At 30.2% G+C, this 19,242-nt stretch overlaps 1 protein-coding gene across 3 annotated transcripts in view; it reads right to left on the bottom strand.

Annotated features, from left to right (window-relative positions):
* Positions 1-19,242, bottom strand: part of LOC134698137 (ETS-related transcription factor Elf-2-like) — an 88,655-nt gene that overhangs the window by 37,148 nt on the left and 32,265 nt on the right. For all 3 annotated transcript variants that reach the window (XM_063560429.1, XM_063560430.1, XM_063560431.1), the window contains exons 2-3: positions 17,099-17,245; positions 14,811-15,084 (exon numbers count right to left, since the gene is read on the bottom strand). In XM_063560429.1, the coding sequence (XP_063416499.1) occupies positions 14,811-15,084; positions 17,099-17,245 (421 nt within the window). The remainder of the gene's footprint in view (positions 1-14,810; positions 15,085-17,098; positions 17,246-19,242) is intronic.

Genomic DNA, 19,242 nt, shown 5'->3' with positions numbered 1-19,242 from the left:
TTTTTTTTATATCACTAGAATATTAAAATATTTGTTCATTCATATATCATGTATATAACAAATTGGCAAAAGTCAACCTTCAAGTGCAAATTTACTGTCAGAAAACCAGCCTCCAAACCTATTATATATACAAATCTATACTTAACTAGCTCTATAAACTTAGCTATAACTCGAACCTAACCATAATTGTAAACTTATTATTATTATTGACAGAACCTGAAGTCCCTGACACTATTCATGCTTTACTTTAGTGAGTATAGGGACCTTGAATTATATAATATAAAAAAGAAGATGTGATATGATTGCCAATGAAACAACTCTCCACAAGAAAACAAAATGACACAGAATTTACCCAATGATATAAAAAAGAAGATGTGGTATTAGACAACTCTCCACAAGAGACCGAAATGACACAGAACTTAACAACTATATTAAAGCAAGCCAAGTATGACTTTATGAAAAACAATATCAGTAAAACCAAGATCGATTAAGATTTAATATTCATTTATGTGATCTCTTTTTTGTTGTTTTCATGTATAAATTCTCGTTTGTTTGAGAATCTTTCAAACTGACTCAATTTTGAAATACATTAACTGATTTTCAAAGGTTATTCAAAACAGCATTTTTTGCTAGCATTATCTGATACACATAATCAATGGAATAAACAAATTTAAGGAGACTTTTTCCGCTTCAAAGCTGCACTGTGTAAATCAAAATTGTATGACAAGAAAAACTAAATTCTAACGCAATTTAGTTTGTAATAATAATTTTCATTGGACGTTGACAAATATTTTCAGGGGTTAGATTCCATGTTCTACCAGTCCGTAACTAAGAAAGCCACCATTTTGAATTCCAAATTTTTTGGGGTATGTAATTTCTCAAAAGTTAACAAGATAGTCACATTTTGAGCCTCAAAATCTTCTTTTCTTTGATATACCCCCCTTTTCTCATTGAAAAACAGAAGTAATTTATTAAAGAAGAAGCTTATTTATATATCAGGAACCGTACTGTAAACAATGGTAGATGTTATTTCTTTACAACGCAGAGAAGAAGTGGAGCAAATAAAACCAAAACACTGAAACTGAAATTGAAAAGAATGAACATGGCTGAATAAAAATGAACTTCGTCAAACAGTGAATAATACAATGCACCTACAGATTAACATTGTTTTGTGCGTTTTCAGTTGACAGAAATAAATGTCGTGACATGAGTTAAAACAGGATAAGCCTTAAATATTCTTCTGATATTAGAAGCCTTTTAAATAATAATTTTCATTGATTAAGTCTGGTAACCATGACAACATGCAATGGTTTAATATATCAAAGAAAAATAATAATAGTTATTGATCCTAAGACTTTAAAAGTCATGAGTAGATTTTTCTTAAAACTTGATATGATATAATGTTTGTTAAAACATATTTAAATGTAACAGATTTGATGCACATCATTGTAGTGCAACATCACTAGTCTGAATCAGCTGTCCAGCCGTTATATAATTAGCTATGACATAATAATCTTTAAATATTTATGTCAAACAATGTTCACAACTGATACCTCATCTGAACTAGTACTAAGAATACCTTACCAGTGGTGGATCCAGGGGAGGGTTCCAGGGATTGGATGATCAATGCATTTGAATGGGGACATATAGTTGGAACCCCCCCTTTGTCCTGGGTTGGGACCCCCCCTTTGTCCTGGGTTGGGACCCCCATCCCCCCCCCCCTTTTTAAAAAGGCTGGATCCACCACTGCTTACTTAGCACTCATAGAATATGGTAAATAGTACTAATAGAATAAGTTACAATGAGAAGTGCTGAAAAAAAGCACAAAGATAACTCTTTCATCTGCAATAAGTTAGCCCACCTGTGTGTCCCTTCATATTATTCAAAAGAACTTATTAACATGTTTGGACCAATTTCTTTTTCAATGAACTCGATGAAGGCATAAGCCATAATGGACATAAACAGAATTGTAAAAGGCAAAAAAAAAAATCTTCAAAATTCATAGTAATTTTACCAGCTGAACCACCCTACAGACATGCAGAATACATTCTTTTATTTTTTAAGATTTGACTTAAAATCGGCAAATTAAAAAAAAATCAAAATCACATTTAACTGTTAGAGCTGAGCAATAACTTCTTTATCACAAATAGGATTTATTTCATCTGCAACTACATAAGATTTGAAAAGATCAACTATTATTTCTAGGCAAAATAGCCTTTTTAAAGAAAACAACGTTTCCCTTTCCATTAAAGACATGATAAAAACATGACTAACAAGAATTTTGAAAAATGATTTATAATCCCAATAGGATTTTCAGGCTTTAGTTTTAATTATTAAAAAATTCTCAAACACTATAAAATAAATAAATTTAACAACATCTGAGGGAAATTATTATTTAATATCATACAGAGCGATTCTTAAAATAGATCGTCAATAAACTCCTTACACAGCAGATGGGAGATACAAATAATCAATACTTAGTTCCGTTCTATCTCCAATTAAATTCTTATTTCAAATACCATAATAATGTTTGAATTATGAGGATAATGAAGTCAAGCAATCATAAAACAATGCTATCATGTGACTGGTTGACATTTAATAGTATTTCATCAGAGAAACTTTTATTAAATTGTCTTCATCAAATGGAATAAGAAAACATATTTTTACAATATTTCAGGACCCTTCAGCACCAAAAAGTTGGTCAAGGCCACCTTTTTACAAGTTATGGAAAAAAATGAAACTCAGATTCTATGCAAAGGAAGGTAACTCTGGCATAATTGTTCATATGATACCAATAGAAATCTTAACTAATAATCAATTGAATACCATTTAACAGAGGATAAATCTTAATTAAGATAAATAAATCATATATCAAAAATCCAATTTTAAACTAGTCTAAATTTTACGAGATTTTATTTTATCCTTTTTAGGTCCAAATATAATAAAACACTTTTTTACAAGGACATTTAACACCTTTTTTAAAAGTGTCATTTTCTACCAGCTTACATACCCATGACATTTATTTTTTTTTCTCCCAAAGAAGCAAATTAACAGGAAAATCAGTAAAAAAACAAATTAAAATTGTCCTTGATTTTAGTAAATGTGTTTTTTAAAACAACATTAAACACCTGATCAGGCTGATGTAACTGTCATAGCAAGGCTATAATATTATCATGATGTAAGGGGAGTAATCCTGTTTAAACAAGTAATTCAAATGAAAATGATTAGGATTGTCCCCCTTGTCACATACATTTTACTATGTACAAAACCTATAAAAGATCTTACAGAGTGAACTAATCTGTTTATTTTTAAAAGTAGGTTGGCACATTTACAAGTTTGTCGTTAATCTGATGCTTAATCAATTAAACCTCACAACCTGACTATACCCTTGGTTTATTGTAGACAAAACAATTTTTTTTATATGAAACTAATTTCCTTGAAATTATTTGAATATAAAAAACGCTGAAGTCAACAGGTTTTAATAATTGCAGACAAAACATATAATAATTTCAACATTGTGGTCACTTAAACAGAGTTTGGAGAAAAAACACATTCTTTTAATAAAATCGTTGTACAATAAGTAATTATATTTTTTTATTTAAAACAAGTTATACAACTTCAAAAAGGGTTGATAGGTATATATATGTTTGAAAAATATTCAAAATTCTTTCTAATGACTTCTTCTAAAACATTCAGAAATCAATGCCATATATACATGTTACTGCTCATCACAAAAAGCAAGTGACTTGTCTCAGTATATAAACAATTAAGTACATATAAAGTTAAACATTTAAACAATTCTCCTTAAGATCTGTTTTAAAGTTAAAGAAAACTTTATTTCTGTACATTGAGGTATGTAGTGCAATTTGCCGATGATTTAAAAGAAAAAAGTATACTGTGATTTTTAAAGATAATATGGTTAGCAATGTGCACAAATTGGTACGTAATCTCAATTAAACAATAAATGCAAAAATCATATTTTGAATAATTATATATACCGGTATATATATATTAGTATTGTGGGTCTTTAGAAAACAACCGACAACAAACCTATCCAATCCTTTTGAAACAATGATACAACTAAAAGTATTAAAACCCTACACAAGTTTTAAAGGTCTTTGTACTTTCAATGTTAACACAATGAGCAATATAATTGGGGAGTCGTGCATATTATGCCACGGATTCAGAACCAAGTGTAGTAACATATTAATTCTCTGGTTTTAATGCTGCTAGAAAAAAAAACCTTTGCAGGCATTTTTTATCTTTTCTTTCTATTCACAGAATAAATTTCCAATCATAGCGTGAATGATTTAATGAATATATGTAGTATTGAACATGGTTAAGTGCTATATCATAAATAATTATCAATCCAATATTCTTATGATATAAAAAAAAAAGATGTGGTATGATTGCCAATGAGACAACTATCCACTAAAGACCAAAATGACACAAACATTAACAATTATAGGTCACCGTACGGCCTTCAACAATGAGCAAAGCCCATGCATGGAATAATAAATGCTGCACATCTCACACATGTGGACAGAACACATTACAGCATTAAACCATGGCAGCACAAAACTTAAAAATGTATTTATCATTGATTGGATACAGCGCTATAAAATTCTTTTTATATACAAACAAAAACATGGAGACAATTTAACTAGTAAATAAACAATATTACAATCTACGCTGTCAGTCACAAGTCCCATGCGCAAGACTAGAAAACTTTTAATTGAAATAGTAAATCTTTGCAAAAATGTGTCAGACCAGTTGAAATAATTCAGAACAGACTGTTAAAATAAAAGTTAAGACGATATGATTGATTGCTTACAATTTAGTGTGAAGACTGTAGATTACATGTATTTGGATATATAATTCAAGTTATGAGTTTAAATAGATAAATAATGATATGGTTAAAGAAGGAAAAACTTTTGACTTGTTTAACTCATAGCTACTTCTACAACCCACTTAGAAATGACATATTTTATTGATGGTAAAATTCATTTTTAAATTAGAGTTGCCTCCCTTAGTACATAGATCTTATTCTAGTTTCGAGTCAATTTAAATGATTTTATTTTCTTTAAATCAGAAGTTCAATTCAATTTCATACTTTTGGTTATATAATGGATTAAGTGATGAATTGGTGTTTATCCAGTACGAAGATGAATACTTTTTCATGGTATAAATGTACTGTTTTTTTTTCATTAAACAGTTTATTCAAAGCATTTTTTCTGATTTTTGTTTTCTTAATGATAATCAGCAGCTTATATTTGTGAAACCCTCCGTCTCCCTGTGACTGCTGCTGTCAGTGGAAAAATGTGAAGTAGATTGCCAAAAAAATATGAGTCCATTCATCTGTTAAATGCCAAAGTTGAAAAAGATACAGAAGAAAAAAATGCATTTGGTAAATATCTCTGGAGTATGAAGAAGTTCATATCTTTGTTTTGTAAAGTTCTATGAACGTTTCACAATCTTAAACATTTCTAAAACTTTTAAAAATCTGTATCTATATTTTGACTGCAAAAAAACTTGAAAATACATTACTGTTGTGAACCATCATTCAAAGATCTGCTAAAGAGATTTAAATGTAAATTCCATGATCTTTTTAAAGAAAATTACTCTTTTTATAATTTTTAGTTCTAGACTGTTTCCTAATATCGAATAATGAAAAATAATAATTCCATTTATATGAACAGATCAATTCAAATTCTAAATTTTTCTCAAGATTCTATTTCTTGGTCACAAAGAAGCTTTTGAAGTTCTTTTCCATTTAAGAAAAAAATCTATTAAAATTTGTCGTAATGAATGTAAAAAAAAGTTGAAGCCTTGAATATGATTTATCTGTAAATGAAAACTTCTAAGAAACTTATCCATTTATCTGTAAAGTACAACAATTTTACCAATAATAAAACTTCTTTTCAAAATGTCTCCACATGCTAACTCTTGATTGAGAAGCAGCATCTATCCATAATTCTTAAAATTAATTAATGTTAAACAAAGTAATGGACGTCTAAAAAAAATTAACAACAGAATTAACATGGTGACAATTTTAAAGCCTTGAATGTGAAATCTAGGATTATAACACCAAAAAAGTAGAAAAATGAATACTGTTAACCAACTTATTTTGAGTTTAGTCCTTTCAAGGCCACTTTGCAGCGATTTAATTTCACAATTTTCAAATTTACTTGCCAAATAAAAAATATATAATTTTGAATATTCACAACAATTATTTTTCTTCTCATGAAAATCAGAAAATTGAATAACACACAAAAAATAAGTGTGTTTACCATGTTACAAGTATATAGACTAAAATAAGTTATGGTTCTGAAGAAATGTCTATCAGGATTTATTCACTAACTTATTTCAAACATCTAATTCTGAGAACTTGAAACACAGATCAAGAAAAGAGAAATATAAAATTAAATTAAAATTGAGAAACGAAATGGGGAATGTGTCAAAGAGACAACAACCTGACCAAATAAAAAAACAACAGCAGAAGGTCACCAACAGGTCTTCAATGTAGCGAGAAATTCCCACACCCGGAGGCGTCCTTCAGCTAACCCCTAAACAAATATATACTATGCCTGATTCAGAGTTTTATTTCTATAAAACATCTCTTTTACTGTCTATTCATTTTCATTATAATTCAATATTTGTATTTATTTATGTAATGCCAGTTTCAGCTCTAATATTGAAGAAGACATTGTATTGGAAGTACAAACAAATCAATTTTCAAATGTTGACTATGATATCTTATATTCAATTGAGATTATTTTTTTAACACCAGTTCAAGTTTATGGTGACTTGGCCTTCATATTGCATTTATTACTTACATGACTTAACTTTATTATTGAAAACATCATTGAGGCAATGAGCTCACTGATCTGGAACCAGAAAATGACTTATCTGCACTCTCATTTTCCATTCAAGTATTTTTTTGCAAATAGTAAATAATATATAACAGGGTAGGCATTTCAAAACTAAAAGATATTATGTCATATTACACTAAAATTTCTTAAAATTCTAAAGTGAGGCTTTTTAACAGAAACTGCTCTATTACTCATTCTTATAGATACATTTTTACAAGTATGTGAAAAAGATTAAAATATGATTAATTCTTTTTGAATTTTATTCATGTTGCCAAATGATCATCCGAAAACACATCTACTTCTTTTATTGAGCATGAAAGTTTGAAATATTTTTTCTCCTTTTAATCTGCGTCTTTGATATGCTAAAAATACTAGGTAACAGATTGAATAAAATGAAACCGTATGTCTAATAAATAAATTATGATTGCATAACATGCTGCAAAATGTTTATATTTACATAATATGTTGTTTAATATAAGGATATTTAAAACAAAATACTATAGGTCAAGTACTTGTAGTAAATTTGACCTTTTTCTAGTATCTCGAGAGTGTTAATACCTATTAACAATATATTACATGTTTCAGAACTTAAAAACTACATGATTTGTTTGGGACTTTTATCACTACTTCAAACTTTCCATAACAACTATTTGCGTAAAAAAATAAAAATTCTTACCATAACTGTTTAAAGTTTGTTTTACAGAATAAATTCCAAATGGCTTTAGAATATATTTCCAAAATCCTGAACACAAATGCTTTAAAACTGTACCTATTATCTCCCCTTAGTCAATTAACAACTGTTCAAGAAAAAAATTGTAAATTAATTTCATTGATTGGTGGTTGCAGAAGCAAAATTGACCAATCAAAATTGACAAGGAAGTAACCTCAATGAGCATGCTCAGATGATGGCAGAAAATCAATAGATCCATAGCATCTGTCAATGATCCTATTGAGATGATCATATGAAAGGTTGAAATGACTCTCACAGGGGTTGTATTTTAATTGCACCATTACTTAGGTAAAATTTATTTCAAAAAATTGTTAGTCTACTCTTACTCCACTATGTAGAAAGATTTTCAAGTAATAAAGCCACTTTTACCACATTTTCATACAACAGATACCAAAATTCAATAATCTGACCCCTGCAGGCCTAAAACATTACATGTAACTGCATCCCACATACAACTACCAGTAACACAATTTTATTTCAATTTACATTAAAACAACACATTTCCAGTATATATGCATTTTAAATATAATTACCATATTTTAAATATATATGCATCATATGTGCCATACAAAAACCACTAAAGAATTCTTATTGATTTTAGAATTTTTCTCTCCCAATAGCAGTTGATGGCCCCTCAAAACAAATATATAACTAAAAAAAACTTTAAGCATGTAGCCAATGTCACCAATGTATTTTTTAGAAGTGTGTCATCTTTATGATGATCTTATAAAAAAGAAGTGTGGGATAGATTATTTGTATTCCACAATGAATTTACATAAGATACAAAGAATACATTTTTTGAAATTATACATGTAAGCAATAGGGACCCACATGCTGCAATGATGAGTTACTTATAAATAATGAAGAATGTGCCCATGAGACACAGATGAAGGCACTGTTTGCATATAACCTTATAAAAGGACATAACTCTAGAATGGTTAAAGTGACAGAAGTCACTGGGAGGGGGGTGGTTGAATATGCGCACCAAACCATGGCAGTATAATCAGTCTGTTGATTGTGGCCATTACCTGGCAGAAGCAGAAGCAGAAACATTACCCTATTTCAACTTGGTCTATGTTTTATGGTGATAAGAATTGAGTTTAAGTTATAAACATTTATTTCAGGCTAACTTAAAGCTACATGGAAACTATTTTTTAAACGTATGTATGTAGACAGACAAAGATAAAATGTACTGCCCCTCTGCTGCAACGAGGACATTAAAACTTGTAACAGGGTTCCTATTGTGTAAGATGCTGTGCTAGCCTCAATATCAAGGACTTAAAATAGAAGGATTGGAATCTCATAATTTTTGGAAAATATGTAGAGAATCGTTGGATTTGAACATATCTTCTATACATTTTTAAATTGCTTATATTTAATCTTATACCTTATTGATAACCATGAAAATTCTTCTGTACATGTAAAAAACATTAAGACTTCAGACAAAATAAATTTCATCAAAATCAATCAACAACTTTTTAAGTTTTTAGCTGAACAGTTGAACTACGTTTTATTGTGTTTTTCACCCAAAATGTAGAATTATGCCCCAAAAATAATTACCCGCCTTTCTTAAATAATTCAAATTACATGAAGGACATGAACATTATCAACCAAATTAACTCTATCAATGTAGGAATCATTTAAGTTTAAGAAAATCTTTATTTCATTAAAATCCATCAACAACTTTTAAAGTTTTAAGGTGTACAGTGGGGTTTCTACAATGATTCTCTACATATTTTTTTATGGCAGCAAGGATTGTTAAGAAGTTACCTATCCCTCTATATACGTCCCTGTCAATATCTATATATATATTGCCCAGCTGATGTTGCCAAAAAATTACAAGCATCCAAATTTTATTGCCAGTTCCAAAACATTTACTGAAAGACCCGTTCAATTCTGACATGCATGCATCACACTTTCTTTTCCATAACTTGGAAGTCGGCATGAGTTTTGTTCATTGCTGAAGACCATAAGGTAACCCCTAGTAATTAGGTATAAATTCGTCTTCATTTGGTCTTTGGTGGAGAGTTGCATCATTTGCAATAATACCACATCCTCTTATTTTTATAGCAAGTTTTGAAATACATGTACTCTCCTGACTAGTGTGCAATTATGCAAGAGAGTGATTATACTAAATTGCTAAAGGTAGATTTTTAATTAAGTAAAGTTTTATAAATTCCTTAAAGATTGATGACTTGTATTTAGAAGTATGCATTATTTAAAATTGAACCTAGACAATGTTTATCAACTCTTGCTGATTAGAACTTTTCACCAAGGACCAATTACTTTAGTTCTGTAGTAAAATAAAAACCTGCAAGGTATATAGATAAGACATTACTCAGGCTAAGAATTTACGTATTTATCAAAGACCTAAATTTTATTTTCACTTTGAACACTGCTTTTCAAAGAAAAAAGATAAAATCAAGAAGCACAAGGGCAAAAAATGTTTCAAAAGAAAATACTCTTGAAAGCTTATCAATTTGAAAAAGTTTAAGCCCAAATGTGAGACTCTATCTGCAAGTTGTTCTGATTCTAAGCAATGGTAAGCATGGTGAGTTTCATAAAATTTGCAAGAGGCAAAATTGAGTTAAGAGTGCAATAACTAAAATGGGAGTTTTAAGAGATTATGGGTTACACTTAATGCTCCAATTTACTTTATTAAACTGGGCCATCAAAATATAGTTCACCTTCTGTTTCTTGCTGCCAATCCATCCCTTAATATTCATGAATAAACTAAATGTAATATTGCATAATTTATGGACATTTTGGGTTTAGCACTGTAAAGGCCGAAAGTTTTCATTGAGCATTTGAATTCAAGAACAATCATCAAGGACGTATATTATGTTAGTTATACGTCCTTGCAATCATGTACATAATTGCTTCAAAAAGTTTGCTTCATAAATATTGGTGTGAAAAAGAGGTTATTAAATTGCACATGCATAGCCAAAGAAGGACTACATATGATAGAATTACAAATGTATTTTTTTTCAATTACTGTAACATTGACAAAGGACTGGTGACCTTTCCCAAAATATATAACATACCCTAATAGAAACACACAATATATTTACACATGATAAATGGTTGTAATGGTCAAACAATGACAAGAAAAGCTTGAAACATAATTTGAATAATTTTTTTAACATTGAACAAATTATATATACAATAAGTTTTCAATGTTTGGATTATGCAACCCCTCTTTGTATGAAGGTGACACAAAGAATATTATAATTTATGAAAAATGAGACAACAAAAAATATAAAAAATACAGTTGGTCAATCAAATGTGAAGATGTATTTAACTTTTTTCTGTCAACAGTCACCGTCTTTTCTTACAAGTATTTTTGTTTTGTTTATGCACGTGGTATCACCTGTGAACCACGTCGATTTTCTGTTTAATAATATACAGAATATACCGGCTAGGGTTTATTTAGTAAAGCTGCAATTATATATAAATTGACATCCGTCTGAGCTGAAGACGTTGTAAGTGAAACTTATCTAATAACATTGTTAGAGAAAAGATAATAAAAACAGAAGTTATAAACAGGAAATGATTTTAAAGTTCACTTCCTGGTGTTGTCTGATAACGGTAAACAATGTCAACGTAAATAAACAGACAGCACACCATTGTTTACAATTACATAGATATTTTCAGTCGTCATGTTTTATGATTTTTACCTGCTTGAATCAAAAGTTCAAGACCTAAACTTCGTTTCTTCTCTGTTCTTTCCATGTTTCATTGAAAAAACAGGCCTCCGCGTGTTTACTTACAGAAGCCGGAAATGAAATTCTATGCAACAAAGTTCCAAAAATAACGTGTGTCCAATACACTAATTTGACCTAAATATTAAGAATCAAGTATTTACCAATGCTTTTCATAAAAGATACAACGATGTTTATATTTTATACTGATATAAATTAAAGATTATTAATTTTAGTCTTTTGTGTATTGCTTTTGCGTAGTAATTCCTGAAGAAAGATGCAAAGGCGCTAAAGATATGAAACTTCTTTGTAAATTTTGACCTTAAATGTCATGAGGTCAATCAAAAAAGGTCTACATTGTGTAAAAATATTCTCATTAAAAAAGTTAAGTACATGTTAGGGCAGTGTTGAGTAACATTAAAATAAATATATGACTTTATAAAGGTGTTTCAATTATCATATTTCTCTGCCTGTTCTGATAAACATGTTCTACAATGGGTCTATATGTATCCATATAAATGTGGGTGATGATGAAAATCTAAATTATTTCTAAACTTTTCTGAAATTTAAATAGTTTTTGTATACAATAACATTCGGCTACCATTAGGGAGCTACCATTTGATTTTTATGGGGGGGCTAGGATGAAAAATTTTGTCCTGCCTTTTTTTTTTTACTGTAATCTCTGTCCTGCCTTTTTATTTTTCACTCTGTTCGGTCCTGCTTTTTTTTTTTTATAGTTTATCCTGACTTTTTTTACCTAAATTGTTGTCCTGACTTTTTTTTTTTGCAAGTGTCTCATCCTGCCTTTTTTTTATTACTCAAAACTCCTGTCCTGCCTATTTCCCCCCCCCCCCCCCCCCCATAAAAATCAAATGGTAGCTCCCTTACATTAATTGATATAGGAATGTGTATCTATGACCCATTACATTTGCACTATCTTTTTATAAAAAAATATAGATATTGATTGTTTGCTGGTCAGTGACAAATATTTCATGTGTTCAACCTAGGAACAGTATATCCAATATATATGTTCCTGGTTCAACCATAATACAACTCGTTCACTTTCATAATCATTATAAATCTATGGGAAGCTACCAACAACAGTCTTAACAGAATCAAAACCTGATTGAATTATTTAGATTGCAAAATTTATGCATAAACATGCATTGGTTTTTATTAAAATGCAATAGGAAATCAATCAATCTAAGGGCAAATTTATGCAACCTTTTCTTGTCCAATAATAATGGTACACATTTTCAGCCAAAGTGACATTGACCTTTGCCTTCTAAGTTCTATACAGGCCATTGATCCAGGAAGAGACATTTATATGATACTTAGAAAAAAATATATATATTAACACATGAATCTATTTAAAAAATTAATGTTAAAATTCTAATAAATAATCTATTGTGACAAATTGTGTTTTGTTTTAGGCAATTTTTATTCATCTAGGAACATCTCCTACAGTTGGGTAAAGATGTATGACACTCAACAGATCACTTTGCTGTACTTGATTGAAATGTGGTCAAAAACTTATACTTTAACCTAAATTACATTATGTGATTAATACATGCAGTAATATCTCAACTCATTGCTTAAGAGCTCACTCATGGTGTTCTATTGGTCATTGTCTGAATACCACTAGACTTGTTCCAGTGGTCAACGTCTAAATGCAGCACTTAATTATTGTAGTAGTATATAAGACACGCTCTGGTCATTTGAAAAAATGACAAGTGACTCTTCATTTATATGTGACAGAAACTATGTCAGTTACCAGTCTAAGTTCACTGTCAAGGCCAATGATTTGCTTTGGGCTCTCTGGTTTCTTACACCAGTAAATGTGGTTTAAAAATGTAAAAATATACATAGGGTAACACACAATCAGATACTAAACTTACAATCTAGATCCTCTGAATTTGCTCATGTAAATAAAAGGCGATAAAGAGTACAATGTATGTAAATATGAATAAAGGGCTGCGCTTAGGCGCATGATACGCCCGTTGCTCTTTTAACTTGTCTTTTATGCTTTAAATGAATTTAAATGATCAACTAGAAATAGTGTGAGCCCTGTCAAATAACCCCCCCCCCCCCCAAATAATAAATAAAAATGTACAAAAAAATTGGCACTATTAAGGCTACCTCAAATTTAACTAAGTTTGTTTTCTTAATTTTTCATCCATACATAAAATTTTGTGAAAGTATTAGTTATTGTCCCAAAATTGGAAAAATCCCCCCTTTTATAAGCATAAAAATTCATAACACGGAAATGTAAAATCTGAAATTTATAAAAATTGAAAGGGAGCTTACATTAATAGATAAAAACAATTCACCAAAGTTTCATGGACATTGGTGAAAGCCTTTTTGAGTTATTGTTCGAAGTGTTTAAAATCACCCTTTTTTTTATGAATAAAGCCTCATAAATCCAAAACTTAAAATCTGAAATTTATAAAAATTGAAAGGGAGTCTAATTGTCCGAAGTGTTAAAAATCCCCCTTTTTTTATGAATAAAGCCCCATAAATCCAAAACTTAAAATCTGAAATTTATAAAAATTGAAAGGGAGCTTACATCAATAGATATAAACAATTCATCAAAGTTTCATGGACATTGGTGAAAGCCTTTTTGAGTTATTGTCCGAAGTGTTGAAAATCCCCCCTTTTTTTATGAATAAAGCCCCATAAATCCAAAACTTAAAATCTGAAATTAAAAAAAAAACAAAAGGGAGCTTACGTCAATAGATATAAACAATTCACCAAAGTTTCATGGACATTGGTGAAAGCCTTTTTGAGTTATTGTCCGAAGTGTTGAAAATTCCCCCTTTTTTATGAATAAAGCCCCATAAATCTAAAACTTAAAATCTGAAATTAAAAAAAAAACGAAAAGGAGCTTACTTCAATAGATATAAACAATTCACTAAAGTTTCATGGAATTTGGTGAAGGTGTTTTTGAGTTATTGTCCGAAGTGTGGACGACGGACGGACAGACTTCGGTATACCATAATACGTCCCGTTCTGGGCGCCATAATACGTCCTGTTCTGGGCGTATAAAAACAAAATACCATCAAGAGGTCCATATATACTGTCTTCTACTATAGGCAATGGTCAAGTAATGTTTTGGATTTAAGCAGATCCTACTAACAAATTTCTTTGAAGGTCAAATATTTTAATTATACCAGAACTTATCTAATGAATCAATCAAATGAGGAGGCTCCCTACTTTGGACAGGTCTCTGATAACAAGCGGCAAAGATTTAAACATATCAGCCATTACCTCTTTACTATAAATAATTCAAAAACATCCCTAAGACTGATTATTTTCAAATTTCGAGATAACCTTTTCAGGGATGATGTTAAGAAAACAACAATCAATCGATGAATCTTGCCACTGACAGAACTGTAGTTTCTCTTCTCACCACAACATTGAAATGGAATACAAAGCTTTCTACATGTTAATGTTGGTCAAACTTGTATTTTCTATAGTAGGGATTATATATAAAAATGAAATACTTACAAAAAACGTTTTTTCTCCATCTAACTCGCTTCCTAGGTTTCTTGGGTCGGACATAGATTGCTTCATCCTGGCTGTCTGATGAATCAGTATCTGTGAACACTCTTTCATTGACCTGAGAGTCTACTCGCCATTCTTCGTAAAACTTTGCACATTTACTGTTCTCTTCATCGAGGTCAAGGTTACACTCGTCATCATCCGTGAAAGCATGAAGCTTATTGATATTGAGATCTGATAGTATTTCTGGTTCTGGCACCACAATGACAGAGGGACCAGTCTATAATATAAAATTGTTCTTTTAATTCAATAATATTGAGAGAAGAGTCAGGCTTGAAATGATTGAAGAAAAAAAGGGGGGTGCATAAGATCTCAGAGATACTAAAAATGACTAATATTTTTTTCACCAAAGGTCTATCATTAAATGCTACATGTATTTTGCAGAAAAGATTACTTTTGAAGTAATAACTCATAGGACAAAGCTTTAATAGGTTAAGGTAAGTAACAGTGAAGATTATAACCAAAAAAGTTTGAGAATTTTACTCAAAATACTTGTTTGCACTTTAATCAGTATGACAGCCAAAAATATATTGCTATAGTGTGGTATCTTTACTCTTTTAAAATTTACATATATAAAAAGTATTTATCACTTTTAAAGAAATTAATATATTATGATTCTTAAAAGGGTTATGATCAAGGATCTGGAAATTTTTCCACACTATTTTGGTCATTTTGAGATGATGTAAAAGTTGGAGCTCTTTTTATAAAAAAAATATTAGAAATCACACTACATTCATAACATTATGATCAAATAACATTTACCTAATGCATTTTATTTCCATTTTTCTTATAATACCATTCTTGGACTAAAGTACAAATTGTGACATGGGAGATAACTCTAAAAGTCTTATTTTTATTAGATTTTTTTTTTTTATAGTTTTAGAATGATGCTCATGTGACAGTCATGAGGGGGGATAAGACCTTTATTGCGACTCCAGGATTGGGTGTTTTTAAGCTCGGGATTTCAGGATTTACTCCTTCGGGATCCTGGAATTCTTTTTTTTCAAATTTCGGGATCCGGGATTCAACTTTATTTAAATTCTGGACCTCGGGATTTCATGTTTTTTTTACCCCTTCTATCCTCCCCCCCTCAGTCATGTCATTCGTAATAAATAAGCCTTTAATAATTTTCCTTCAGTTTTTTAATGGCATTATGTTTAATAGTTTACATCTGTACTTTCCATGAAAGCAAATGGTAAACATATTTTATCAAGGTATCTATTATATACTATATGTTTTGATTTAAAGAAAGTTGAGAATCACAAATTAAGACTTTATTGATAAACCGTTAATGTAAAACCCAAAGACCTCCAATATAGATTTATTTTAATGTAAATTGTATATATTGAAAAAAACTATGAAGGCTATAATGTGTGGTGTACGAGTTTGACAGATAAAAGTTATCTGTAATCATCAGCTGTTTCCACAAACAACAATGTTGATTTCCCAGAACAAAACTGATCATAGATTATATGAATGATGTGGTTGTTTTCCTGGAACATAACTGGTTTATATTTTACCAAATATAAGCATTTTTCATTTTTTTTATAGTACTTTTTTTTAACACCAATTTTGAAATGTAGCTTTTTGTCAACATTTTTCATACACATTCCAAATAAAAAATGGAAAACTGTTCAATTTTAGCATTATCATAAGAATCCTACCAAAACATTTTTGTGAAGGTTTCCACTGAAGAATAATTCATTTATACATCATTTTCAATTTTGCTGCACATTCATGTCAAAAAGAAATCAAGTTTAAAATGAAATGGTTCAGAGATATTTTGTATTGATTATTTCCCTTTGACCTGCAATCATAATCTTGATTTGAAGAAAAAGTGGCCAACATGTTTTTTTTTAAATCAAAGAGATACAGTTAAAAGGTTTTTTTTCTTGTTTTTATGTTTGTTGCAGTACATGCCCACCACTCTTACTTTTAAATCCCCACTCTTACAGACGTCTAAGTAGCTATTTGTGTTCAAGAAATAACTTTTTACAATAATTCATGTAATATGGATTTTTTTTATTTTTGTGGGTACCTGAGTTTTTGTGATTTTGAAATAAGCTGTTTTGAGGTTAAATATGGTTATATATTTTATGCCTCTGTTTACCGGTATATCAAAATAACAAAAAGCATAGTAAACTTTGTATTTAACTAGGGTATAATATATCTAATCACAAAATGCAAAATTGGTATCCCTAGAAATTTATATTTTATTTCACTATTCAACCTACCAGACATTCAGGAGTCATATCTGTGTCGCTGTCTAAGTTGTATCTGTAGGAACCATTGGAATCGTCTTCTGTCTCAGAGTCCGATGACAAGAACGGAGAGGAGAGGTGAAAATCCTCAACCTCTGTTGGTAACACGTCGACCATCATCTAAAATAAAAACACACGAATTAATATAAAGAAGTCATAGATGCATTTGCAATGTAGTCAAAACATTATCCTAAACAGAAACTGGCTATTAAAACATGGTCTTGGAAGTCCTATTCCATCATTGGAGCCAATTCAGACATTCTGACATACACAAAAGAAATACTGGGTTAATAATGGTTCATTTCTTTAGTCAGATAAATACAATAAAATAAAGGAATATTGAACTGTATACCAATAGTAAAAATATGGAGATGTGGCATAACTGCCAGTGAAAAACTATCCATCAGAGTTTAAATGACAAAGATAAAACTGCCCTTTTTGTTACAGCATAATAAATTCCTTTCATTTCTTTCTTCGGAATCCATCACAACATAACTTTACTTTTTTGCCTAAATCTGCTTAACTCTCTGACACTGCTCTCAGTCTCAGCAACCTGTTTTCACTGACCCCAAAAAAATTCAAACTGAATATGACTGATTCAAAGAGGTCAAGGCTTGACAAAGCTTATACTTGCTCTTGTGCATTCAGAATGTTTTGAAAAATGACATTTAGATAATAGGGATGGAGGTTGATTCCTTGCAAAAAGAGGGGACAGGTTGTCATGAAGGTACATACAGAAACTGAAAAGTTTTTTCTACAGCTGGTTTATCATTATCAAGGTTACACACAGGTCATTAATATCATCTAACTGTGGCAGTCAGTACAAATTGACCTTATATCTGAACCTTTCAACATCCTAGACACTTCTTACTGACACAATAGGAAGTTCATCCTTGGCCTGCAGACCTGTACTAAGATAAACTGTTATAGTCAGACCTCATATTTATAACTAAACTTGACAATAACTTGGCAAAACTCAAAACTAGATTAGGTCTGAATTTTGCACTTCAGAAATATCATTGATTATATACATATGAACACTATTGACAATCAGGGTGTTTCCAATGTTTGCTATTAATATATATAATGATCCATCTGAGTGGTGTCTTAAAATAATATTTATTGGGTTCATACTTGCAAGTAATAGCTGTGCATTTTTTGTTAAAACTTTTTTGGGGGGATATTTTTTTCAGTTAGCCCTTACTGTAGTGACTTTTTGGTCATGGATTTATAGTTTACAATGTTTTAACCTTGTTGACATATATTATATATAGGGAAGGTTTAAGAATGACATATTCACATTGTTTTTCTACTAAGAAATTTGCATAATTGTAAATGACTTGGATAAAATAAGTTTGTTTAAAGTTGTAAAAATGTAACTGATTCTAACTTTATGCTTTGTGACCCACTTCTAAAAGAAGGGTATAGATTTAGAGATACTTGGCTTTACTTTTTTGTCAATTTCACTTAGGGACGACATCAAAAGTTCAATGAAGGATAAAAAACTTAATTCACATAGTTTTTTCACTGACCCCCACACCCACTATCTTAACTTAATTTAGGAAAAATTGATTGACCAATAGGGACATATGTAAAATCGATTTTGGATTAACAAAACTTGCAGCAATGTTGACCCCCCACCCCCAAACTATTTGATTTAAGTTTTTTATCCTACATCGATCTTTTGATGTCGTCCCTTAGAATTTAGAGTTTTGAAGTTCGCTGTTGTTATAATTTTCAAACTTTTTTTATATCCTTTTCAATGCATACAAGGAACATATACAATACAATTTAGCCTCTATACACTTGTGACCAATTTGGAGGTCCAGCCAGACATTTATCAAATAAAATTCCAGTATTCAGATCTACTTGGTTTAAGAATGCATCATATGATATATATATATATGGTTCAAACCTAGGATTGTTTACATACCAATTCAAATTAGTGTGACATGTTTGTCTGGAATATTACCTAATTGTCACACATGCAATTCAATTGTAATGTAACTCTCTTTGTATACATGAATATTACATGACAGTCATTTGCATAATTTGTATTATTGAAACAAATACTAGAGAAATAGTAAATAAATAGTTTGATATAAACAAATAGACAG

This window comes from Mytilus trossulus, chromosome 14 (assembly GCF_036588685.1).
Source record: "Mytilus trossulus isolate FHL-02 chromosome 14, PNRI_Mtr1.1.1.hap1, whole genome shotgun sequence".
In the NCBI taxonomy this organism is placed as follows: Eukaryota; Metazoa; Mollusca; class Bivalvia; order Mytilida; family Mytilidae; genus Mytilus; species Mytilus trossulus.
The sequence above is the reverse complement of the archived record's forward strand: the minus strand, read 5'-3'. Positions and strand labels throughout refer to the sequence as shown.